General features: G+C 43.6%; 1 protein-coding gene across 1 annotated transcript; it reads right to left on the reverse strand.

Annotated features, from left to right (window-relative positions):
* Positions 1-1,438: 1,438 nt before the first annotated feature.
* HAUS1 (HAUS augmin like complex subunit 1) lies at positions 1,439-27,588 on the reverse strand. Its single transcript, XM_063453889.1, has 9 exons — positions 27,510-27,588; positions 26,477-26,651; positions 23,346-23,481; positions 22,814-22,948; positions 21,005-21,128; positions 19,844-19,909; positions 5,934-6,005; positions 5,593-5,640; positions 1,439-1,953 (listed from the first exon to the last, which is right to left on the reverse strand). Exons 1-9 carry the CDS (start codon positions 27,567-27,569, stop codon positions 1,870-1,872), a joined length of 900 nt encoding a protein of 299 aa, XP_063309959.1. The 5' UTR covers positions 27,570-27,588; the 3' UTR covers positions 1,439-1,869.
* Between the last annotated feature and the right edge of the window lie 222 nt (positions 27,589-27,810).

Raw genomic sequence — 27,810 nt, forward strand, 5'->3', positions numbered from 1 at the left:
TTCATCCAAGAATTCTAAAGAGTTATTCACTGAACAACAAATTGTGTATTGAAAACTAGACTACAAAAATGTATTCAATGTTAAGGCAAAAAAAAAAAAAAAAAAATAGAAACTAAGGTGGATTTGTTGTCCTAAATATAGCATTGTGGATTACAATTTGCTACACTTAAGGTACATCCTATCTTTTATAGTACAGGAGTGAGTGTCTTTTCAGTGGCATCACCAAAATAAAAAAAAAAGACAGAGGCACTGGACTAGATTATATATTTTTAGTGATCATTCTTCGGGTTTGCAATGTTATCTTGAAAATATTTGCCAGTGTTTTAAATCAATTTTTTTTTTTTTATTGAAATATTTTAGGAGTTAAATGATTTAAACTTTGTTTAGCTGCTAGTGTGAAGAGGATATGTTACTTAGATTTAGGTCAAAGTGTGTGTGTGTGTGTGTGTTATTTGTGAATTGTACAAAATAAAATACATATTTCATCAGCACTGTGAAATTCTTAACACTTTTGTGTTGCTTTGGTAGAGTTTGTTTTCTTGTTAATATAATGAGATGCTAAAAACTTCTTTTAACCAGCAAGTGGTCTCCTGTTTACTTTGACAAAAAGTATATTTGCTGTAGTTGCTATGATTATTCCTTTGGCAAGTATGTCTCACGCTTTACCAAAGGAATATGGTAATAAATTAAGAGTCATTGTCTCCGTATGAGTAATTTCACTTTTTTTGTTATACTAGTAAAGACATTTATTTTGCTCTGCTCACATATACCAGGTGAGTTATGGCTTTCCTTAATCGGTTGCCTAGCTTTGCTATACAGCAGCCTGAAAGATTCTTCTGTAGGATTTTTAGCCCGTTAATTTCTTGGACCCTATAGACCAGCAACTCCAACAAAGGAATTTTATTTTTAAACAATTGGGCTATGGGAATATCACTTCTGGCAATCAATTCTTACCATGTATTTATTCCAGTTAAAAAAAAAAAACTTCCCATGTTTAAGAATGTGTGTATATATTCCATAAGCCTCAAAAAGCTGGATAGTTTTAATAGAAGTTACAAATTTTAGAAGCTACATTCACCCCTAGTGGAATAAGCGCATTTAAATTCCCATTAATGAGAAGATAAAGCTGAATAGTCACATTTATTTATTTACAAACACACATACCAAGATTTTTATAGACTCTAATTAAACAGCATCCAGAATGAGTTTTATAAATAACGGATTAATTTCTCCCAAAATTCTACTCAGTGAGAGAACACAAAGTTCTCAAAAACAGTTCAGTATTCTCAAATAACTGTCAGCCACAAAATATTTATATGACAAGGTCTGCTTCAGGCTGGCTTATAGATACACATGTAATCTATCATTTGTGCTAGAGAAATATAGCTATACATTTGTTAGCCAATTGGCATGAAAAATATAAAATTCTCATTTAAAGATGTCCACTAAACATGCTGTTAGAGTCCCTTTAAGATATATACCATGCTGCTTTCATTTATAAACATTTCCTAGCATGAACCTGGATACCTTACAAAACTTATTTTTATATTAAACCATTGTATCATATCTTACACTTGGTGCAAAACTTAGAAAGTAATAAAACAGTCCATAGATTTTGATGTTTTTCCAGTAAAGCAAGACATTCAAGTAGATGAAAAGCACACCATTTTTATAATTATGGTTTTAGACCTGTAGTACATTCAGCCCGTGGGGGGGATATATAAATATGTAACTAGACTGTACAAGATTTCTAAAAAAGACAATTCGATGATTCAACTCTACTGCGGAAGAGTTAGATAGACTTCAAAACAGATCTGCTTCGCTGCACATAAAAAGCAGGAACTTGGCATTACGGTGTTCAAAGAGCTCTCAATTTAGTCTTCTCTTGCCTTGTTCAGGCAATACAAACTCCATCATGTTCACTTTTGCAGTAAGTTCTTCCTCAGTGGCTTTCTACAGAGGAAGAAGGGAGATTAGATGGTATGTGGACAAGAAATTATTTCTCAAAAACAGGATGCAATACTTTTAACATTTCACTCCTCTATAGCAAAGGTCACTTATTCTCTCCTATTCTTCCACTCACCACTTTTACTAGCTTGTTTATCAATGCCTTTCTCCTCTGACATACTATTATTTCTCATATGTCTTTACCTATTTACTCATAGATGGTAAGCTCGTTTTAACCCGGCCATCTTCGCATATCCCTAGTGTACAATGTTAAAGCTATATAATGATAAAGTAAATCATCATCATCATCTGACCTTTCCACTTGAAACAGCACCACCTAGTGTGGTTTGAAAGGAACAGTAAGTATAGATTCATACAATGTAATAGCATGTTAACCTATCAATAAACAAGTCTACTTTATGAAGTCTTTGTTAAACTAGTAAACTGGTTCTCCAAGTATTACAAATCACTAGACCTTGCTGTAGCGATTATTATACAAAAGAGTCAACAGGCTCTAAACTTATAATTTGCATCCAGTTTGAGAGACTGATCTCTCCTGACGCTTACAGCCCAGCCTAATGTGAAAGTGATCTTTCACATTAGCTCTCCCAACTTTAGGACGTAATGATGGGCTGAAAGCACCGGGGGTCAGGCTAGCAATGAGCTGTAGGAGTTCTGTTTAGAGTGTCAGTTTAACAGGCAGCACATGCAAATCTGTGATCTTACGTAAATTTCCAATTAAAAATTCAAATTTATGTGGAGGTATGGGTTGGTAGGTTTGTGTGTGCATAGATAGAAAACGTGGTGGCCTCTGTTATATAACTTGAGTAAAGTGTATAATAAAATCTTAGTATGACAATTGTCAGGATATTTATATCGGCAGACATGTGCTAAAATAGAAATTAAAAGTGTATATTGTCAGAGTCACTCAGAACAGAGCAGACTCCATTTTGGATTTTAGGCTAACAAAGACACATATTTCCTTGCTTTCAGCCACTGAGCCTGAGCTAAGGAATGCATTACATAAACAAGCCAAGTGATAATCAATGAAGCAGGGGGATGGAAGGCTCTGTCTAAATGTTAATGGAATATAAATAATTCTAAACACAGACATTAGTGACAGAGAAGACTAAATAATTATTTTTACTTTCTAAATCTTACAAGGTCCCATTGTAAGTAGGGGTGAAATTTAGTTTACAACTGTCAGTTTTAGAAATTACAACAGGAATTGTCGACTCACTGTCTGGAGAAAATCCAAAGAAACGCTTTGAACTGACAAGCAAATTTAAGTTATGGTGGTTATTTTAGATAAGCCAAATGACGTAAATATCGTCATCAGGAAAAGTTAACCGTTTCCTGGATAGGAAGGTTTAGTGAGGCGAGACTGCCCTCTATAGACCAAATACCTAAATTGCAATCTGCAGGTTGACCACACCTACAGTTTCCTATTGGCCTCATCAACTAATGACGTAAAGAGAATCTGGCCCTTTAAAAGTTAGGACAAAAGGAAAAGAGAGGTTAGTTGAAGGAGGAGTTGGAAAAAGTTTGGACATTCAGATTCGGACATGCAGAGAGATCCATGACAGATATTCACTCTTGGGCACAACTCAAGAAACACTCCTGGACACTTAGAATTTTACTCTTACTTTCTAAGCTGCACTATTTTTTTTCTATTACTTACATACCTCCATACAACCAATCATACACGAATTCAAGTTCCTGGGACTACCTACTCATCTGATGAGAACATCTACTTAACTGGTAATTATGCTGGTTTTATTTAATTAGTCTAAATTAATTAAAAATCTAATAGCATGATATATGACTGGATAAATCACGGTCAGATTTCAATATTTAGAAATCTTAGTTAACTAAAGAATATATAGTTATAAACATTCCATTCTGCAGGTGGAATTAAGAATAATTATATATTAATGTGATATCACGTGTTAGCATACCGATGTTTTTATCCAGGTGTATTGATTTGCTCTAAATAAGATAAGATATCTTTTTAGGCAAATTAAAATTCGGCTTATAGAATCTGGTAGATTATTCTTATTGGATGGTTCCAGGAAATGATTAATGAGCTGGTTTGAATATAATTTTAATTGAAAATTACATGAGAATAGGATATTCGATGCCTAGGAGGATCTAGCCAGCATTGAAAGGGTTATTCAGTTGATTTAACTGTTAGCCAAGGTTTTATGGCTTTTCGCTGGACTGTGTGAAGTTTTACTTTCTGTCTGTGAAATACCCTCATAAATCCTGTCTTGACAGTTGATGCTGTTAACCATTGGAACATGTTTTAACTGCAATTGTATTGCATACTTATGTTATACTAAATATTCACTGATTATTATCATGCATGCTGCCTAATATTTTATTTGTCACAATAAATTATATCTATTTTTATAACAAATTGTGATTTTATTTGTATGGAATACATTTCACTTACATGATAACGATCTCTAAGATCGAAGAGAATTGAAATAGTGGTCAATTCTTGACTGTTTAATATTATCATCCCATAAATATCCCCACACAATCTAACTGCAGAACACACAAGATGAAGACGTGTAGAAATGCCAAAGAATGCCCGGTACCTTTTATTTTGAAATGTATTATTAAAATTCCATCACTGCTTGGCAGTGGGAAACTATAGCCACTACCCCTTAATCTTATGCCCCATTTCCCTGTCCTAGGAATGGTGTATACAACGTAGAAAAGCCACTACATTTACTGGATACGCCACCACCATGGTATGGTGAGTGGGATTTAATCATTGTTTCAGTAGGCCCTCAACAACCTTTTTTCCTGTGCGTCCTACTTGTCGTGTTGCAAATACTTGTTCACATTTTGTACAGTACTGCGGAATTTAAACCACTTTATAAATAATGACCCCCTCCATATGTATTCCCTCCCCCTTTTTTATTTTTACATTGGTGGCAGTCACGCACAAAGTAAGCACTAACCAGATGCTACGCAGGGGGTATAATTCATAGATTCTTGCAGTATTAGCCCACCGGCTGCTAGTGTGTATTTCTATAAATTCACCAGCTAATAGTAAATTTATTTACTGGATTTTCCTAACTGATTCGAAACCAGACATGGAATGTCACTGACCAAATGGCTTTGGCTTTATTAATTATGAGTGGTACAAATTCAGTTAGAATTCAGTAATTTTCAGTTACTTTTGCCCACCATGACAAAAGTGTTTAGTGAATAACTTCAACAACAATGTCAGAATTCAATGAGAAGCCACTAGAGATTTGCAACCGTATTCCTCCTGATTGTTAATCTTACAGTGGACAAAGATTTTAGCAGCCCTCTCATTTGAACTGCCCGACATTAAATTTTACATGTAGAATAATGTAGCCTAATTTGTGATATATAGCATAACCCGACCTGTTGCAGGTGGTGCTGAAATCAGAACATTAAAGCATTTTAGTGAAGTAAGCAGGTTTGGTGAATACCATTTAAGAAGGGGAAATGTATCCCGGAATGTAGGAAGAGAGCACAAGGAGGTAGTAAATATATGGAAATAAAAAGGTGGAACGGGGTACTGAAAGGAGATAGAACTGAAATAAAATACATTAAAAAAGATTTGGAAGAAGGCAGGTTGATTAGAGATATACTTAGACTTACAAGCTCCCGCTTTGCTTCTTCAATCTTAACTTTAACAAGTGATGGATTCTGGAGGAAAATAAAGATTAAGTCAGAATTTTCTGTGTTTCTAGAATTAAGGCACTGGCTGTGTCAAGGCCAAAAGTACTCTGAACTATATATTTAATCAAACACCTACATGGCAGAAAACACTAAATAAATAGCCATAACATCCTATCAAGGAATATGTAAAAAAATGTAGGGAACACTTTTTTTTTTTTTTTTACAACACATGCATTGAACATTACGAGGGGGGACATACTGGACCTCCCCACTGATAGAACAGTTATTTTCAATGTAGAGATAAAATTGTGATTATTTACAGGTGTCAGGTCCAGGTAAGATTTCAGCTTTTCGTTCGTCACGGTTGACTGTGCTTTAAGTTCAGCCAGTGTCTGAAACAAAGTGCAATATAAAATCAGTATTGTCATTCCTCTATGAAGATCTCCAGGCATCCTCTCAAAAGCCATAATCAAAGTCTTAAAATACAGAGAGGATTTTGAGTTGTAACAGAGGAACACTGCTCATATAGCAATCATTTTCTACAAAACATTTATGCTGTCTTTATCCCAAGTTGCACAGTAGAAAAAAAATTCCACCAAAGGATATTGAATAGAGACTTTTCTGTCCAGGTTAACCAATGCAGCATCACCACTGGGTTAGTGACTCTCTCTAAACCAGGCTTCCCCAAACTCCGGCCCTCCAGATGTTGGTGAACTACAACTCCCTCTCTCTGGCTATTTAATTCATAGAATCATGGGAGTGTTCGTTAAGCAACATCCGGAGCCTGCTCTAGACTATTCGGAAGAAAATCTAATAAACTAGGTAATCAAGTAGAAGCTATGCTAGAATCTCCCTCCAGCTGACCATCAGATTCAGTATTTTACAAAACATTGTTGTTTTTTTTTGAGATTGTGCCAAAGTGGACCACAAGCAAACCGGTTAGGATGGCATCTAACTCTAAAAATGTACTTTTGGTGGAAATAACCTCAGCAAGTGCCTCCCAACGGGAAACCCCACTCCCAGGCTTCTATGTCAGGTTTCTCTCTTGTTGCTGCACAAGCGTGTGCTGTGCATTACTGACCTGGTCTGAAAGAGATAGGAGGCTGAAGAAACTCCTTAGCCGAAAGGAGCGCCTAATAATGCAATCCCACCACTTTAATATTGCGTTTGTGAACATTTATTACATACTTCTCAAAGTTTTTCTTGCTTTATATACTTAACAAAAAAAACCTTTACATTTTACTTAAATTCCTTTTTCCTTAATATGGTGGCAGTACACTAGGGATGTGCTCTTCCCTGGGACAAGCATCTGAAAGAAATTAACATGAAAAGATCCTCTCCATTAGGTATAAAGTACAAACCTTCCACGATCCCACAGTTTGTAATAAAAAACACTAGAGACCTAATACTGCAAAAACTAATTTATTATCAAAAAGGAGGGTGAGGGTGGGGGGGAAACTTGTACTGCCACCATATTAAGGGAAAAGGAATTTACGGTAAGTGTTTTTCCTAACATATGGTGGCAGCACGCTAGGGATATATCGAGCTCCCAGAAAACACTTTGGGCGGGAATTAGGCAACCACTGCTTGTAACACCTTACACAGGGCCGGCGCCACCTGTAAGGCGACCTAGGCAGCCGCCTAGGGCGCAACTTACCAGGGGGCGCCGGATCCCTGTCCCCGCTGTGCCTCCTCATGCTGCGCCGCCTGAGCGCTTTAACAAGCCCCAGGCGGCGCAGCACTGCTGCATGGAGGGCGGCCGGGTTTGAGTGACTAGCAGGAGGGAAGCGCAGAGCGCTCCCTCCTGCCGGTCTCTCCATGTAGCGTGGCCGGGCGGCGCGGAACGCGGGACAGGAACCTTTTTTTCCTGCACCCGGCCGCCGGTGGAATGAAAGGAAGTGCTCACTGAGTGAGCATTTCCGGTCATTCCGCCGGCGGCCGGGTACAGGAAACAGATGTTCCTGTCCCGCGTTCCGTGCTGCCCGGCCACGCTACATGGGCAGGAGGGGAGGGTAAGGACCACTAAGAGGGGGGGGGGGGGGTTTATAAGGACCACTAAGGGAGAGGGGGGGGGGGGTATAAGGACCACTAAGGGAGAGGGGGGGGTTTATAAGGACCACTAAGGGAGAGGGGGGGGGGGTTTATAAGGACCACTAAGGGAGAGGGGGGGGGGGTTTATAAGGACCACTAAGGGAGAGGGGGGGGTATAAGGACCACTAAGGAAGGGAGGGGGGGTATAAGGACTACTAAGGAAGGGAGGGGGGTATAAGGACCACTAAGGGAGGGGGGGGTATAAGGACCACTAAGGGGGGAGGGGGGTATAAGGACCACTAAGGGGGGAGGGGGGGTATAAGGACCACTAAGGAGGGGGGGGGGGTATAAGGACCACTAAGGGAGGGGGGGTATAAGGACCACTAAGGGAGGGGGGGTATAAGGACCACTAAGGGAGGGAGGGGGGGTATAAGGACCACTAAGGGAGGGAGGGGGGGTATAAGGACCACTAAGGGAGGGAGGGGGGGTATAAGGACCACTAAGGGAGGGAGGGGGGGTATAAGGACCACTAAGGGAGGGAGGGGGGGTATAAGGACCACTAAGGGAGGGAGGGGGGGTATAAGGACCACTAAGGGAGGGAGGGGGGGGTATAAGGACCACTAAGGGAGGGGGGTATAAGGACCACTAAGGGAGGGGGGTATAAGGACCACTAAGGGAGGGGGGGTTTATAAGGATCACTAAGGGAGGGGGGGTATATAAGGACCACTAAGGAAGGGAGGGGGGGTATAAGGACTACTAAGGAAGGGAGGGGGGGTATAAGGACCACTAAGGGAGGGAGGGGGGGGTATAAGGACCACTAAGGGAGGGAGGGGGGGGTAAAAGGACCACTAAGGGAGGGAGGGTATATAAGGACCACTAAGGGAGGGGGGGTATATAAGGACCACTAAGGGAGGGGGGGTATATAAGGACCACTAAGGGAGGGGGGGTATATAAGGACCACTAAGGGAGGGGGGGTATATAAGGACCACTAAGGGAGGGGGGGTATATAAGGACCACTAAGGGAGGGGGGTATATAAGGACCACTAAGGGGGGGGTTTATAAGTACCACTAAGTGAGGGGGGGGTTTATAAGGACCACTAAGGGAGGGGGGGTATATAAGGACCACTAAGGAAGGGGGGGGGGTATAAGGACCACTAAGGAAGGGAGGGGGGTATAAGGACTACTAAGGAAGGGAGGGGGGGTATAAGGACCACTAAGGGAGGGAGGGGGGGGTATAAGGACCACTAAGGGAGGGAGGGGGGTATAAGGACCACTAAGGGAGGGAGGGGGGGTATAAGGACCACTAAGGGAGGGAGGGGGGGTATAAGGACCACTAAGGGAGGGAGGGGGGGTATAAGGACCACTAAGGGAGGGAGGGGGGGTATAAGGACCACTAAGGGAGGGAGGGGGGGTATAAGGACCACTAAGGGAGGGAGGGGGGGTATAAGGACCACTAAGGGAGGGAGGGGGGGTATAAGGACCACTAAGGGAGGGAGGGGGGGTATAAGGACCACTAAGGGAGGGAGGGGGGGGTATAAGGACCACTAAGGGAGGGAGGGGGGGTATAAGGACCACTAAGGGAGGGAGGGGGGGTATAAGGACCACTAAGGGAGGGAGGGGGGGTATAAGGACCACTAAGGGAGGGAGGGGGGGTATAAGGACCACTAAGGGAGGGAGGGGGGGTATAAGGACCACTAAGGGAGGGAGGGGGGGTATAAGGACCACTAAGGGAGGGAGGGGGGTATAAGGACCACTAAGGGAGGGAGGGGGGTATAAGGACCACTAAGGGAGGGAGGGGGGTATAAGGACCACTAAGGGAGGGGGGGTATAAGGACCACTAAGGGAGGGGGGGTATAAGGAACACTAAGGGAGGGGGGGTATAAGGACCACTAAGGGAGGGGGGGGGGGTTTATAAGGACCACTAAGTGAGGGGGGGGGTTTATAAGGACCACTAAGGGAGGGGGGGTATATAAGGACCACTAAGGGAGGGGGGTATATTATAAGGACCACTAAGGAAGGGGGGGGGTATAAGGACCACTAAGGAAGGGAGGGGGGGTATAAGGACTACTAAGGAAGGGAGGGGGGGTATAAGGACCACTAAGGGAGGGAGGGGGGGTATAAGGACCACTAAGGGAGGGAGGGGGGGGTAAAAGGACCACTAAGGGAGGGAGGGTATATAAGGACCACTAAGGGAGGGGGGGTATATAAGGACCACTAAGGGAGGGGGGGTATATAAGGACCACTAAGGGAGGGGGGGTATATAAGGACCACTAAGGGAGGGGGGGTATATAAGGACCACTAAGGGAGGGGGGGTATATAAGGACCACTAAGGGAGGGGGGGTATATAAGGACCACTAAGGGAGGGGGGTATATAAGGACCACTAAGGGTGGGGTTTATAAGTACCACTAAGTGAGGGGGGGGTTTATAAGGACCACTAAGGGAGGGGGGGTATATAAGGACCACTAAGGAAGGGGGGGGGTATAAGGACCACTAAGGGAGGGAGGGGGGGGGGTATAAGGACCACTAAGGGAGGGAGGGGGGGGGTATAAGGACCACTAAGGGAGGGAGGGGGGGTATAAGGACCACTAAGGGAGGGAGGGGGGGTATAAGGACCACTAAGGGAGGGAGGGGGGGTATAGGGACCACTAAGGGAGGGAGGGGGGGTATAAGGACCACTAAGGGAGGGAGGGGGGGTATAAGGACCACTAAGGGAGGGAGGGGGGGTATAAGGACCACTAAGGGAGGGAGGGGGGGTATAAGGACCACTAAGGGAGGGAGGGGGGGTATAAGGACCACTAAGGGAGGGAGGGGGGGTATAAGGACCACTAAGGGAGGGAGGGGGGGTATAAGGACCACTAAGGGAGGGAGGGGGGGTAAGGACCACTAAGGGAGGGAGGGGGGGTATAAGGACCACTAAGGGAGGGAGGGGGGGTATAAGGACCACTAAGGGAGGGGGGGTATAAGGACCACTAAGGGAGGGAGGGGGTATAAGGACCACTAAGGGAGGGAGGGGGGGTATAAGGACCACTAAGGGAGGGAGGGGGGGTATAAGGACCACTAAGGGAGGGAGGGGGGTATAAGGACCACTAAGGGAGGGAGGGGGGTATAAGGACCACTAAGGGAGGGGGGGTATAAGGACCACTAAGGGAGGGGGGTATAAGGAACACTAAGGGAGGGGGGGTATAAGGAACACTAAGGGAGGGGGGGGGTTTATAAGGACCACTAAGTGAGGGGGGGGTTTATAAGGACCACTAAGGGAGGGGGGGTATATAAGGACCACTAAGGGAGGGGGGTATATTATAAGGACCACTAAGGGGGGGGGGGTATATAAGGACCACTAAGGGGGGGGGGGTATATAAGGACCACTAAGGGGGGGGGGTATATAAGGACCACTAAGGAAGGGGGGGTATAAGGACCACTAAGGAAGGGAGGGGGGGTATAAGGACCACTAAGGGAGGGAGGGGGGGTATAAGGACCACTAAGGGAGGGAGGGGGTATAAGGACCACTAAGGGAGGGAGGGGGGGTATAAGGACCACTAAGGGAGGGAGGGGGGGTATAAGGACCACTAAGGGAGGGAGGGGGGTATAAGGACCACTAAGGGAGGGAGGGGGGTATAAGGACCACTAAGGGAGGGGGGGTATAAGGACCACTAAGGGAGGGGGGGTATAAGGACCACTAAGGGAGGGGGGGGGTTTATAAGGACCACTAAGTGAGGGGGGGGGTTTATAAGGACCACTAAGGGAGGGGGGGTATATTATAAGGACCACTAAGGGAGGGGGGTATATTATAAGGACCACTAAGGGGGGGGGGGTATATAAGGACCACTAAGGGGGGGGGGTATATAAGGACCACTAAGGGGGGGGGGGGTATATAAGGACCACTAAGGAAGGGGGGGGTATAAGGACCACTAAGGAAGGGAGGGGGGGTATAAGGACCACTAAGGGAGGGAGGGGGGGTATAAGGACCACTAAGGGAGGGGGGGTATAAGGACCACTAAGGGAGGGGGGGTATAAGGACCACTAAGGGAGGGGGGGTATAAGGACCACTAAGGGAGGGAGGGGGGGGTATAAGGACCACTAAGGGAGGGGGGTATAAGGACCACTAAGGGAGGGGGGTATAAGGAACACTAAGGGAGGGGGGTATAAGGAACACTAAGGGAGGGGGGTATAAGGAACACTAAGGGAGGGGGGTATAAGGAACACTAAGGGAGGGGGGGGGTTTATAAGTACCACTAAGTGAGGGGGGGTATATAAGGACCACTAAGGAAGGGGGGGGGGTATAAGGACCACTAAGGAAGGGAGGGGGGGTATATAAGGACCACTAAGGAAGGGGGGGGGTATAAGGACCACTAAGGAAGGGAGGGGGGGGGGGTATAAGGACCACTAAGGGAGGGAGGGGGGGTATAAGGACCACTAAGGGAGGGAGGGGGGGTATAAGGACCACTAAGGGAGGGAGGGGGGGGTATAAGGACCACTAAGGGAGGGAGGGGGGGTATAAGGACCACTAAGGGAGGGAGGGGGGGGATAAGGACCACTAAGGGAGGGAGGGGGGGGATAAGGACCACTATGGGAGGGAGGGGGGGGATAAGGACCACTATGGGAGGGAGGGGGGGGATAAGGACCACTATGGGAGGGAGGGGGGGGATAAGGACCACTATGGGAGGGAGGGGGGGATAAGGACCACTATGGGAGGGAGGGGGGGGGGATAAGGACCACTAGGGGAGGGAGGGGGGGATAAGGACCACTAGGGGAGGGAGGGGGGGATAAGGACCACTAGGGGAGGGAGGGGGGGATAAGGACCACTAGGGGAGGGAGGGGGGGGATAAGGACCACTAGGGGAGGGAGGGGGGGATAAGGACCACTAGGGGAGGGAGGGGGGGATAAGGACCACTAGGGGAGGGAGGGGGGGATAAGGACCACTAGGGGAGGGAGGGGGGGATAAGGACCACTAGGGGAGGGAGGGGGGGATAAGGACCACTAGGGGAGGGAGGGGGGGATAAGGACCACTAGGGGAGGGAGGGGGGGATAAGGACCACTAGGGGAGGGAGGGGGGGATAAGGACCACTAGGGGAGGGGGGGATAAGGACCACTAGGGGAGGGGGGGATAAGGACCACTAGGGGAGGGGGGGATAAGGACCACTAGGGGAGGGGGGGATAAGGACCACTAGGGGAGGGGGGGATAAGGACCACTAGGGGAGGGGGGGATAAGGACCACTAGGGGAGGGGGGGATAAGGACCACTAGGGGAGGGAGGGGGGGATAAGGACCACTAGGGGAGGGAGGGGGGGATAAGGACCACTAGGGGAGGGAGGGGGGGGATAAGGACCACTAGGGGAGGGAGGGGGGGATAAGGACCACTAGGGGAGGGAGGGGGGGATAAGGACCACTAGGGGAGGGAGGGGGGGATAAGGACCACTAGGGGAGGGAGGGGGGAGATAAGGACCACTAGGGGAGGGGGGAGATAAGGACCACTAGGGGAGGGGGGAGATAAGGACCACTAGGGGAGGGGGGGATAAGGACCACTAGGGGAGGGGGGGATAAGGACCACTAGGGGAGGGGGGGATAAGGACCACTAGGGGAGGGGGGATAAGGACCACTAGGGGAGGGGGGGATAAGGACCACTAGGGGAGGGGGGGATAAGGACCACTAGGGGAGGGGGGGATAAGGACCACTAGGGGAGGGGGGGATAAGGACCACTAGGGGAGGGGGGGATAAGGACCACTAGGGGAGGGGGGGATAAGGACCACTAGGGGAGGGGGGGATAAGGACCACTAGGGGAGGGGGATAAGGACCACTAGGGGAGGGGGATAAGGACCACTAGGGGAGGGAGGGGGGGATAAGGACCACTAAGGGGGGGAAGGGCCACCAAAGGGGGGTAAGGAGGGAGGACTACTAAGGAGAGGGGAGGAGGGTGATTACCACTAAGGGGGTGGGGGGAGTAGGGGAAGGTCTACTAAGGGGTTTGGGAGAGGGAGGACCACTAAGGGGTTTGGGAGAGGGAGGACCACTAAGGGGTTTGGGAGAGGGAGGACCACTAAGGGGGGCAGGGGGGAGTGAGAAGACCACCAAGGGGGACTGCAGAGGGACAGGGGGCCAAGGGAGAGCACTAAGTGACAGAAGGGGAGAACACGGAGGGACAGAAGGGAAGGGGAAATCAATAATTGAGGGGAGAGCACTATGAATTTTTTTTTTTTTAAAAAAGAAAGCTGTTCCCCTCCCAGTCCCTATCCTACCCCACAAACCCTCTCTTTTACACTACACATACACAATGCACCCCCCCCCCACACACACACACACACAGAAACATACAATGCATTCCTACTCACACACAGACACACCCGAAACACACAATGCATCCCTTACGTTCTCTTACATAATTAATGCACCCCTTACAGACACACACTGCATTCAATTACATACACAGAAACAAACCTTGCACCCCTTACACACACACAGAAACATACAATGCATTCCTTACACGCAAACACACACTACATCCCCTATAAACACACTACATCCCTTACACAAATTGCACACGTAAAACATCCCCAACTCATGGATGGGCCATGTAGGTGGATTTATGGGTGGGCATTGTAGGCGTATGCCCCCTGGGGGCCCAGACCTTGAGCTGTGTAAGGGGCCCTAAAAAATTGAGCTGCTTCCTGTTCGGTAATTGTTGTGAGCACTGTTAAAAACAGTCTCCAGAGAGCCTCTTCTACACCAGACCTGTGGAGCCAGACTGAGCCCATCATCAGCCTCTTGTCCTCATCTGGTGGTAAGTAGGCAATCCAATATATTATTAGTGGCACTAATCTCTAATTTACCTCACATTAAATGGATACTATAGTCACCAGAAGCACTACAGCATAATGTAGTGGTTCTGGTGTCTATAGCCTGTGCCTGTAGGCTTTTTCATGTAAACACACTGTCTTTTCAGATAAGACACTTTGTGAAGACTGGCGTTGGCCCATATGGCAGAGCATATGGGCGGGGCATTGTGATGTCACATGGTGGGCTGGACATATGGGGGGGCGGCAATTTTTTTTTGCCTAGGGCGGCAAAAATCCTTGCACCGGACCTTACGCCCAAAAGCCGCTTCAGAGAATATGTCTAGCCTGTAATGCTTCACAAAGGTGTTGAATGAAGACCATGTAGCTGCTCTGCATATATCCTCTGGAGATGCTTGAGCCTTTTCTGCCCAAGAGGTAGCCATAGCTGTAGTTAAATGTGCTTTTTAAGATTAAGCCAAGGGCAATTTAGAGGAAGTGTAAGCCAATTTTATGGTATCCACAAGCCGTCTAGCCAGAGTAGCCTTGGAACCTGTAAGACCTTTGAATTTTCCAAAACAAAAATTACACAAAGATGGTCTGATCTTCTGAAACCAGATGAACAATCAATATAAATCCTAAGGTCTCGGATAACATCTAGCGTACGCCAAGTTTTCTCCTGTTCAGAAGCTGACTGGTTACCAAAAGAAGGAAGGTTGATTGATAGCCCTAGACGTGATAACCTTTGAAAGGAAAGATGGTTTTGGATGTAGGACAACTTTTTTCTGGAAAGAATATAGTGAATTCTTGAGATGAAAGAGCCTGAATTTCACTGACTCTTTTAGCAAATGTTATTGCTACTAAAAAGGCTGTTTTAAAAGACAAAAGCTTCAGGGAAATTTCTTCCAAGGGTTCCATTGGTTCTTCACAAAAAGAATCTTAAGAACAACTGACAAAAATCCCAAGGTGGAAAGAAATTCCTCTTTGGAGATCTCATGAGCTTTAATGCTTTGGAGAATCTCTGAATCAAAACATTGGAAGCCAAATTCTTGATCAGGAAATGGCTAAGAGCAGAAAGGTGAACCTTGAGAGTAGATAACCCCAGTCCTGCATCAAGACCATTCTCCAGAAAATTCAAAATTGATATCTGTAGAAGGAGAACTACTTAGGCAATGATGATCCTTGCACCAGTGAAGAACTTTAGTCCAGATTCCTAAATAAATAATACCAGAGAGATTTTCTGGCGGAATTAAGCAACAACTGGCATCTTTCATTGATGTAAAATCAGCCTTGCAGCAGCCAGACTGTCAATCTGAAGATCTTCACGATATCTAGGGGAATCCCCGTGTTCTCCAGGAGACTTGTTGATAGTGGAAGTTCCCATGACCTTAAAGCCATTGTCCTCAACGCAGAGGAACAACTTCGGTTTGTCGGTTCTTATTTTTTGCAAAAGACATGCAAGTTATCTGTCATCCCCCGATTTCTCACCACCCCTCTTGACTCGTGTCTCTGACTGCCTCTCTGCTATTTCCAACTGGATGGCTGCTCATTTCCTTAAACTGAACCTGTCCAAAACAGAACTTCTGTTCTTCCCTCCCTCAAGTGTTGCTACTCCCTTGTCTGTGTCCCTCTAAGTCTATGGCATTACCATCCGCTCTACCTCTAAGGTTCAATGCCTGGGTGTTCTCATTGAATCCGATCTCTCCTTCACCCCTCATGTCCAATCAATCGCCAAATCCTGCCGCTTCCATCTCAACAACATTGCGCGCATCCGACCCCATTGAACACATGATACAGCAAAGGTGCTTGTCCATGCTGCTGTCCTTTCTCGCCTTGACTACTGTAATGTGCTTTTAAGTGGTCTTATGTATTCCCAACTTGCCCCGTTACAGTCTATAATGAATACAGCAGCGAGGCTTTCTGTCCGCCCGCACCTCCCTCCTTTGGCTTCCCGTAAGATATAGGGCTCAATTTAAGATCCTGACACTTGCTTACAAATCTCGACATAATGCTGCTCCTACCTACTTATCCTCACTAATACACAAATATGTCCAGTCTAGATTCCTACACTCTGCCTGAGACATATGTCTAACCTCTGTTCGTACTACCTCTGATGCTCACCTTAAAGACTTCTCTAGGGCTGCACCATTCCTATGGAACGCCATTCCTCTCTGTTAGACTCTCACCCAATCTCCACTCCTTCAAACATAATCTTTGAAAACTTACTTCTTTAGGAAAGCATATCAATTAAACTGTGAACAGCTTTGCCTCTCCGCACCCAGATTCCTCTCCTGAAACGGTCATCAAAACAAAAACCAAGAAGCCCTCAATGGAAAACTATCCTAGCAACCTACTTTTCTACCATACCCTTACCTTTTGTGTCACTATACCTCACTCCCTCTAGCATGTAAGCTCATTGAACAGGGCCCTCAATCCCTCTGTTCCTGTGTGTCAAACTTGTCTGGTTATAAATACGTATCTGTTAGTCCACCCATTGTACAGCGCTAAGGAACTTGTTGGTGCTTTATAAATAACACCGAGGATTACAGGAGGAAAGACATAAGCAAAACTGAAGTCCCAATTGAACGATAGACCATCCAGGACCAGAGGAAAGTCTGCATTGAAAAGGGAGGCTAATTTTTCTACTTTTGCGTTTTTCCTTCTTGCCATAAGGTCTATGCCCGGCATCCAGAATTTCTCCACAATCTGAGAAAATACGACAGGATTCCGGAACCATTTGTTCTGAGACCATCTTGATCTGCTGAGGTTGTTTGCTATGATGTTGTTCATGCCCCTTATGTGAACAGCCGACAGATCCTCCAGATGATGTTGAGCCAAAATCATAATTCTTGTGCAAAGAATCTGTAGTTTTCTCACCCTTGTACCTCCTTGTTTGTTGAGGTATGCAACAGGAGTTTGGTTGTCGGATTGTATTCTCACTGCCTTTCCCAGAACGAGGGATTTGAACTGAAGGGCATAAAAAAGAAAAAAAAAAAAAAAAGTAATTACGTAGTTCTTTGAAATTGGATGACTTCTTTCTTCTACTGACCATATGCCTTGTCTCATATGATACTATAGATGAGCTCCCCATCTTAGATGCGATGAGTCAGTGGTGATGATGATCCAATCCTTTAGTTGAAATGACAGGCCTGTTGAAAGGAATAGAGTTTATGTCCATCAGTATAGTTGGTCTTTTACTGGCTCTTAAATCTCCATTATGGAATCCAAATCTGTTTTTTGGACCATTGCGCCAGGATTTCCCACTGTAATGGTATCTAGGTTGATGACCCAACCATGCTGCTGCAAAATGCTGAGAGTGAAATTCACATCTTCTACCTGAGCGTTTCTTTATTTTTGCCTTGATAAACAGTCGTCTAAGTAGGGAATGATCATGATTACCTTCTTCCCTCAAAACCGCGGTAAAGATTCTTGGCGTCGAGGAGAGACCGAATGGTAGTGCTTTAAATTGATAATGATGAATCTTTTCATGGCAAATCTTAGGTATTTCCTTGTTCATAGGAATGTGCAGATACAAGTCTTATGTCCCATTCTGAAGTGTTGATATGGAATCATGCTGTTTATACCCTTCAGATCTAGAATGGGACGGAATGACAGATCTGGTTTCATAACCAGGAACAAACGAGTGTAAACCCCTTGACATTGAGGAGCCCTTGGAACGCCTTCCATGAAACCCTTTTTTTAATAGGGTCACAGTGGCGGAGAATAAAGCTTGATTCTTTAAATTCGATTGGTAGGAGGATACTAGGAAATATGGCTTTGGAGAGTCTGAGAATCTGATCTTGTAACCATTTGCTACCAGATTTAAAATCCACGGATTTGACGTGGTGTCTCTCCATCTGTGAACAAAATTTTGTATCCTTCCTCCCACTTTTATGGCGTCAGAATATTTTGGCTCCATCTGTTCTGATGTCTTTGCGGTCATCTAATCTTGGATCTTTCTTTTATCTACGAAAAAAAACGTGATCTTTCTTGATAACTTCTACGGCTTTTATTCTGGAAATTCTTATATCCAGGTTTCCAGGAATACTTCCTGTGTTGAGGAAGCGCCTTCTTAGTTTCCGACATCTGTCGAATCAGTTCTTCTAATGGAGATCCTAATAACTTTTTCCTTTCCAAAGGAAGTTCACAGAGAGCTGCCTTAGAGGTTGTATAGGCTTTAAGCCATAGGGCCCTATGGGAAACAGATGTTAATCCCATGATACGATCAGAGAGCTTTGTTACTTTTGTTATATCTAGAAGGTAATAATTAGACAATTTAAGGTTTCTGAGCAGGTGTACCATATCCTTATCTTGTTGATCTACTAGGCAATCTTCTAATGCCTGGATCCAGTAAGTCTGAGCTTTAGCTACTGAAGCCTTTGTATTGCCTTCCTTTGTTAATATTAACTTGTTTGGAAACCCAAATTCCACTAATGAATAATCACTAAAAGTGAAAATGCAGACTTGGAACATTCACCAGAAGACAACTCAGATCTAGATGAGGATCTTCTCCGTTTATGTCTTTTAGAAGTTGGCCTTTGAACTGGAACAGGTGGATTTGCTTTCAAAGCTTCTTTAAAGGATTCAAAAAGTTTGAGCTAGGTTGTCCTGAAACCAAGATAGAAAAGACTCCATGTCCTGTTACTTAGATCTTTCCAGCGTTAAGGACGAACATTGATTGCAGATTCTTTTCCTTGTGCCATCTGGTATATAAAAACCTAGCAGAGATTTTAAAGATTGAGACAAAATAAATCTCACCTTTAAAACTTCTGACCTGTGTGGGTGGGCTGGTAAAACAGGAGATCCATTCTGAGTAGCCTCCATGCTCTCAGTAGGACCTGCACAGATTTTTATAATAAACTTTTTCATATTTTGCACCAAAAGTAGCAAGTTGCAATAGGAATTTTGGTGGAATGCACAACCTCCCAGGCGTGTGTTCCATCGCTGGGCGCCAGCGTCCTAGTCGGGCAGTGATTGGCTGACTCAATGAACCACCCTCTTGTTTCGCCGGTAGCCGCACTCAGCATAAAACAAGCAGCTCCTACCTACTCTATAATCCTGCAGGTTGGAGCGTGGCCGTTAAGCTCTCCACCCGGGAGGCTATCATGCCAGTTCCCCCAGGCATCACCCTATCTTCCACTCTTCAGATGCTCATCCATTCCTGTTGGAACAAGAAAAAGAACTGTGGGATCATGGAAGCTTAGTACTTTATACACAACGGGGAGGATCTTTTTATGTTAATTTCTTTCAGATGCTTGTCCCAGGAAAGAGCACATCCCTAGTGTTCTGCCACCATGTTAGGGAAAAAAGTGTTTATTTGCTGGTTTAAAAATTTTTTTTCAAGTGATGCATTTCCCTTTAAATGTTTAAGTGGCAGTGGGGTGAACTTCTGTCTTTATAATCTGGGAACGACATCAGTTTGAAATACAAACCTCAGAAAGGGACACAAGAGACCGATGACTTAACGAATCCTCCATTCCGGCAGCTGACAGCTGATCCTGCAAAAGAATAAATGAAAATCACCCTCAGTCTTGTGTGGTCTTTTTAGGCTGGTTAAGCTTCATCAGAAATGCAGTTCCCAAACACTTGAGGTGCCAAGCTTTTTAATCAATGACCCAACGCTACAACTTGGACTGCTACAAACTTTAATGAAGCCTATATGAACATTAACAAAAATACCAAATGCTTAACATTTTGAAACCAAACTGTGGAAGTGCAGAGATAATGCAATGCATCATGGTACAGTCAGATTACAAACACACGAAAAACACACCAAAAAAAAAAAAAGGAAAATTTTGAAATACGTAGGCTGGTTCCCATACTTGCCTCAAGTTTTCTGCTGATGGTGCCGGTCTGTGGCCTAACTGGGGGCTGCGGCTGACCCCTACCCTCAAGCATCTACCTGTGACATCCGCATCTGTGCTCCCGCTTTCCCTACTTTGGACCAGAGGGGTTATCCCGGGCCCCAAGGTGGAAGCCGTTTATGGGAGTTACACACAGTATCGAAGCAACTCGGGCCTGCTGACAGATGGCCAAATAATTGTTTGGATAGAATTCCCACTAACAGCCAAGTGATATCCTAGCTCAATTTGTTCATATATGTGGGCAGTAATGGGCTCACCTGGCTCAACAACCGGTTGTAGGGCAGACACTTTCCTACCTTCTGGGAATCGGGTGATTCCATTAGGTCTCCTTATGGGCTTTTATAATCTTTTAATCAAAAGAGGTATGGATATAATCTGTAAGACAAGCTAATGTTATCAGGCACCTACAGCTGACTTTTCAATTGCACTTTGTACTTACCATAAATCTGTTATACTTCAGATATAATGCCTTTGCTTAGGTTGCTCTATATGTTACTGACTAATAACCTGCTACTTTTTAAATATCCACAATGGATCAAGGGACAGACACACAACCAAAAAAAAAAAACAAGAAACACATTTCTCTAAAATGCATATCTTTTGGCTGCACCAACATCATAAGAGGACTTTTTCCCCCATGATTGGAAAACCATTGTTAGTGTATTGATTTTGTGGATCACAGTGCAGGTTTATGCAGACAAAATGTGACAGAATTGCAAACAGACTTACCATACCAGCTTGAATTTTGTATTTATATTCTTCAGATTTGTCTTTCAGTTTCTTCATGTTTTGAGATCGGACCTCTACTTTAGCCTTCTCAAAATGACACTGCTCCTCTGCTTTCTTCAGATCGCTTACAAAGTAATGAAAAGTATGTGGAGAAATCATAAAGTATATAAGGAGCCAAATAATACAGAGGTCAGGTAAAAGTGAATACTTTAGCATCAGATGAAATTTCACCAAAACTTTGAATTCTGACAGTCTTTTACTACTTCCTATTACCAAATAGAACAATCCAAATAGATATATTGTAGAGCTTGGAGCGAAGAGGACTTTACAGTTACAGGATGGATTTAAAAAAAATTGATAAAAGACAGGAACACAGAGGAATGTTGTGGTGTACAGTAAACTTTCATATAATACATTTCTAATGGTTTTCCCTCACGGATCAATTATTTAAGGCAAAAAAAAAAAAAATCCATGCATTGGGACAACAGTGCATATTTATAAAGGGACACTGTAGGCACTATAAACATTACATCTCATTGAATTGGTTATACTGCCAGGAGTTCCAATGCTTTGATTTTAAACAGTTTTTCAGCAGTTTAACACTGAATGAGGGTCCCTGGCTTCCCATAGAGTGGCCCCCACAGGAGGTATGGCTAATGCAAAAACTATACGCTTCTTTCTAACCATACCGATTCATATAGTCAGCTGATACTTTCATCCAATTACAGCCGTCCATTGCTGCTAAGGCTACCGCTTCCTCATTAACATGCGCAGCACAAGAAGGGAGGAGTATACTGACACACTGCTCTGCACAGTGAACACCTCTATATAACGACAGTGTTCTGCAAAGTGAATACCTCTGTATCCAGTCTGTATACAGAGTGATACACACTGCTCTGTACAATGAATCAGACTGTGACTCCGTATATTTAGAGCATTCCGACTGACCCAAACCGGTCTGCACAGTCAATCCATTTATATTACAGCATATCATTGCAATGGCAATGGATTGCCCTGTTTGGGTAAGTGTCCCCCAGCAGTGCCAATCACATCTATGAAGGAAATAACTTAATGGACCTCCAATCATGGTAGCACTGAAGATCTGTAGAGGAATATAACAACTCCTAAAACAATTGAATTTATAGTTCATCATTCGATAAATGATATATTGATTGCTTTAGTAGCTGCTATATGTTAAGGTGAACCCATCACGATTTCACATTTAATCTACAGACCATTATAGTAAAACAAATGTAAATTGTATTTATTTAATAAAGGGGTACTGTAACCCCCTTTTTTGTTGGAAAAAAATACAAATAAAGAAGACCCTGGTAAATTATTTGTAATCTGTGTGTGCTTTGAGCCAGTAAGGGAGAAAAAATATGTGTAGGGAGGTAGGAATGGATGCTTAAATGGAAGAAAGAGGGAAGGAGTTATAAGTTTACTCTCATTTTGTCTGTTTCCAGCACACCAATAACAGACTTTATTTGCATTGAATTCATATTAGGCAGCCCAGAATAGAGTTCCAGGTTGCCCAAGTCACATGTGCCGGGGATGCCACTGGCCCCCAGCACAAAAATTTTGGGATATTAAGAGTTTCAAGCAGAAGAATTGCAGATACATACTCCTATCACAATTAGCACTTCTAAAAGCAGCCATTGTGGTTGGAATAACCATTTAAGAGAATGAAAATAAAAAAGCCTGCTACACAACATTTAAATGCTCAAAGTATTTGTTCCCAAATAGGGTCCAATAAATATGATTATGTATTACAAGTTATTTTGACAGCACTAGCCGTCTGAGCCTTACTCTTCCAAGGATTTTTCCAGCACCAAAGCATTGGTCAACTTTTTCCGGACATTTCGCAATTCTATTTCCAGTTCTTCATTTTTAGATTCTGTAGAAACTAGCTGATCACTCAATTCATTGACAGCAGGAATAAAACTGGAAAAGAAGGAGTTGTGGAAGAATTATAGCCACAGGAGTGGTAACCGAGAGAATAGAAAATCCTGGTATCAGCAAAGAATTATGATTTGCTGCATTACACAAGAATGTTGGATTCCTTTCCCATGAAAACATTGCTTCAGTCCCCTAACATGCCCTCTCTCACAACACAAATACAGTTTTTGTACTACAGGTACATGGAGACCTTCACACAACTACTTTAATGTCAGTGTTTAGGTGTTAGTTTTTATTGACACACTTGAGATATTGCTTATACGCCCTTGTTCTTATATTGCTTTAAAAAAAAAAAAAAATCATCATACATTTACAATATCAGCACACTAAATAAGCAAGGTTAAAGGGTTCAGATGTGTACTACTAAAGAAGAGGATGCTACCTTGTTATTGAAGAGTCCTTTAACTCGAGTGCCACGCAACTGTCAACTAACTGATTTAAATAGTTGTTGCCCATTCTAGACAGGTTCATGAAGGAAGGGCCCAAGCCGTCTGCCAGTATATCTTGCACATATTTTGCTATAAAAAAAAACATAAGAAATTAGAAAAAAAATGGATGATATACAATAGAACAACTTGAAAGAGGAATGGTTTCTTTTAGCATAATCATAGTTCAACCATTCCTCAAACAAAGCAAGCATGAAACACCTCCACTACACTTTCAGGAGACCATCAGCACCATCTTTCTACAAATTTCCTTACCTACTCTTATAATCCCAAATGCATTTTTCACACCTTTAACTCCCTTCTCCATGCCCTGCACCGTTAACTAACCTCACAGCTAGTAATTTTGTATGTAACTTTACTGAAATGATTAACCAAATTAGGAATGCAGTCACCCCTCTTTCTTCTTCAATAAACAAATTCCTGTGTTCTCTTACACGGTTTCTGAACAGGTCTATATACATCTATCCACTCTCCCCATCACATCCAATCTGTTTCCCCATGTCTGAAGCCATCCCAAATACATATTTTCAACCTCTGTGTCATCTTTCCCTCTTCCCTTGAAAAAAATAGAGTTATGAAATCAAACCAACAAAAAATAAAAAAATACATGCAGTCTCTTGACCCCTCTTCTTCTAACTTTCATCCCATATTGCTACTCCCCCCCTTACTTCTTTGCTTTTTGAGAGGCTTGTGTTTACTTGTCCAACTCACTTTCTCAATATTAACGCTCTACTTGACCCTCTTTAACCCCTTAAGGACCAAACTTCTGGAATAAAAGGGAATCATGACATGTCACGTGTCCTTAAGGGGTTAATCTGGCTTCTACTTCCTCCATTCTACTGAAACTGCCATTACCAAAGTCTAATGACTTAATCACTGTTAAATTTAAAGGCTATTACTCTCTTAATTCTCCTCAACCTCTGATGCTTTTGATACTGTGGACTACGCTCTTCTTCAAATCCTCCACCACCTTGGTCTCTGTGACACTGTACTTTCCTGGTTTTCATCACATCTTTCTGAACGCTCATTTAGTGTCTCCTTCTCTGCTACCATTTTCTCCCCACTGCCAGTCTCATTCCCCCTTGTCTCACAGCTCTCCTCTATCGATCTACCGGCACGTCATTGGGAAATCTATTACCCCATCTCCTCAAGGTCGCTGCCTTGGATTTACCATTGACTCAGGTCTCACCTCTTCTCCCAACAGTCTCCAAATCCTACAACTTACTTATGCACTAATTTCCCAATTTGACTACTGCAACTCACTGTTTTTTGGCATTCCCAAAAAATCCCACAAAGCCCCTCTTGAGCCTGACTGATCTTCCTGACTGACTGCTACTCTCACACCTCACCCCTTTGCCAATCATTACATTGAATTCTTGTACCATTCAGGATCCAATCCATACTGCTAACATTTACCTACAAAAGCCCTCAATAACTCCACTCCTCACTGTATTTCCAATTTACTCAAAAAATACACTCCGTCTCGTTCACGTCACTCTGAAAGCAGCCTTCTTTTTACATCTGCTCGCTCGTGAACTGCAGGATTTTTTTTATTATTATTAATTTTTTTATTTTTTTTTTAAAGGGCTGTCCGGTTATGGAATTCCCTAGCACATGCCATCAGACTCCCCTAGACTCCTCAGTTCCCTCACCTCCATAGCCCAGCTCACTCTCCCTCCCACTATTTGGCTCTTTCCAGACACCACTCTTTCCATCTTATTTCAACACAAACATTGTATACCCCAGTCACTAACCCCCTGACAAAAACGGTTATGCCTCTTGTGTTTTTACATCTTCCTTCCGAAGCTTGTTTGATCAGGGACTTCTTTATCTCTTGTCTCTGTTATATTTTGTAATTAATTGCGGTTCATTATCTCCATTCTATGATTATAGAATTTTTTGGTGCTAAATTACCAACAACAACTTCCCCATGAGTCTCTGCATTAACACAGGGAAATATGCTGTGCAATCCCAGCAGCGCACCAACACTGATAATACAAACATGTATCCCTAATGTTAGAGTGATCTGAGAGCTGATTAGATTTGCACTCCCCAATATAGTGTTTAAAAGGAACACTATAGTGTCAGGAAAAAAAACATTTAACATACAGGGATTACATTGATCATATTGATAAATGGACTCAATACATATAGGGAGTGCTCATTGCCTTCCTGCAGAGCGTGAAGACTCCACACCTCGGTCATACAAACATTGCAGGGCTGTACCTGGAAGACTCAAGTGCCTGTCTGAAAAAAGGCAGTGTTTGCATTGATGAGAACCACTACATTAAGATACTTGAAGTGTCCCATTAACTTTATTTTCATCCAAATAATAACAGCCAGGTTTATTCATGAAGGTGTGAATTGGATAGAATTCAAAGCGAATTTTATTTGTTAGACTACAATATTTAAAAGGAGGCCAGCACATTTGAGAATTTTTCTATTTGCCAAAATTTTTATTTTTATTGAATAGCTCTTTTTTCATAACACACACACAGCACAACTAATTTATAACTTTTAATGACTGCTTATCTGTCATGCGTGGGAATGACATCACAGTGTCATTATGAGATTTGCTGGGAGTCGCGGTAGGAAATTTTATAGACCAACACCTCAATATCAATAAATCTTAATTAAAAATAAATAAAAGTTTAACACTCTCTACATTCTGTGTGTATGATTACATGCAGCCAAATACATTCTCAGACACTGAACCAATAAAGAGCCTCATTCAGGTCTATTGAGGGGAGAGCATGGATTTGCCATGAACCCCTATTGATCAAGCATTACTGCAGTATGTAGTTTGGCCCCCACAACATGTCTACATGTCAAATAAGCTGAAATCCACAGATACAATGGAGAGAGGAAAGATGTACACATGCTGCACACAAATTATGCAATCACAGCATAGGAGATATTTAACAGGGAGCCAGATGAATGCTGGGAAAGAAAAAGTTAGGTTCTGAGCGTTTAAATGTAATTACAATCCTAAAACTATTATAGTAAAATAAAAAATAGAAAAACTCCATAGCTTAGCACCCTCAACACACTGGAAAATGTTACTAACCTTCAGCTTGGACCTCTGCAGATTTTTGCTTTGCGTCCTGTATGATCAGAGTTAAATCTCGATCCCGCATCACATTCCACTCTGCTAAATGATACAAGATTTCCACATTCCTCGTGTTCATCTCATAATGGGGAACTGGTCGGTCACCATACATTTTCTTGAGCCAGTTTATGATCTATCCATAAAGCACAAATTATATTTAAAAAAAAAAAAAAAAAAAAGTGCCAGGACCTTCTGGAGCAGTCCCACTGTTAAGAGTCAAGCCCCCCTCTTCATAGATATCGCTAAAGCAGATTTTTATGTAATGATACATATATGGATTAATTTAAAAAAAAAAAATCTTTAGGAAATACACTGACTGTGTTGAAATTCCACTGAAATTCCAATGCACTCAAAAGATATTCTAAGACAAAGCATGGTGTACTTTAGCGCAGTATATTACCTACGTCCACCAAAACTTGGAGGGAAAAAAATACCTGAAGCTTCAGGAACTGAATGAAGATGGCGGAGGATGCTAGAGACAGGTTCAAGTAGGAATTATTTTTTTAAAACCGTGAAAAACTCTGTAAATCCATAGGAGGACAGTGCAGTAATGTCACCTCTTGCATATCACTGGAGAAGATGACATTTCATCTATATTAAATGTATATGGTATGTACTTTAAATGCATATGATACATATGTAGTGTATATTCATCTACAATATAGCCAGTGTGTACACAGGCAATGTGGGTGATTTCTGGGCAGTGAATTGTGCATAGAGCATTTCCTCTAAATATCTAACAATATACAAAGTGTGCACTCAGCAAATATATAACATCTGTAGTGCAATAAACTGCTCATTGGAACCTGCAGGACATATTATATATAAATATATACACATAGTACGTTTAAAAAAAATGCTGCTGTATGATGTGTTTGCTGTGAACCAATACAATCACTGATCCTGAAATGAATAGCAGAAGATTCCTATAGAATGTTTATATAGAATGATACACAGGGCAGCAGTGCTGAGGTCACGTGACCCCATATACCTTAGTGCTCTTCTCGTCAGTCCGCAGACCTACACTTTGCACACCACCGGCTCGCGCCATAACTTCAACTGTCACGTGATCCAAGAGCGCCTACTAATGAACTGCTTACATGACAGGCTCCCTGCGTGACGGAAAAACGTGCACGTGACCTGGCGTACGGTACTCGCCGAGACGCCCTATTGGTTGGGGCGCGTTGCCCAACGCAGCTTCTCTGTAAACCCCGCGAGGTTACCTTTAATTTTACAGTTCGGCCTCACAGTTCTTCTTGGGTGTCTACCAGATACCAGTGCACCTGGAAGAT

The sequence above is a fragment of the Pelobates fuscus genome, chromosome 5, assembly GCF_036172605.1.
Source record: "Pelobates fuscus isolate aPelFus1 chromosome 5, aPelFus1.pri, whole genome shotgun sequence".
NCBI classification, from domain to species: Eukaryota; Metazoa; Chordata; class Amphibia; order Anura; family Pelobatidae; genus Pelobates; species Pelobates fuscus.

Excerpts from the sequence above, each read along its gene's own strand:
- HAUS1 (XM_063453889.1), bottom strand. The coding sequence starts at position 27,569 with ATGGCGCGAGCCGGTGGTGTGCAAAGTGTAGGTCTGCGGACTGACGAG. Across the intron at positions 23,482-26,476 it reads TGCAGAGGTCCAAGCTGAAG|CAAAATATGTGCAAGATATA; the intron begins GTTAGTAACATT and ends TTTTTTTTATAG. Across the intron at positions 21,129-22,813 it reads CTGGAAAAATCCTTGGAAGA|CGATCTGAAGAAAGCAGAGG; the intron begins GTAAGGCTCAGA and ends TTACTTTGTAAG.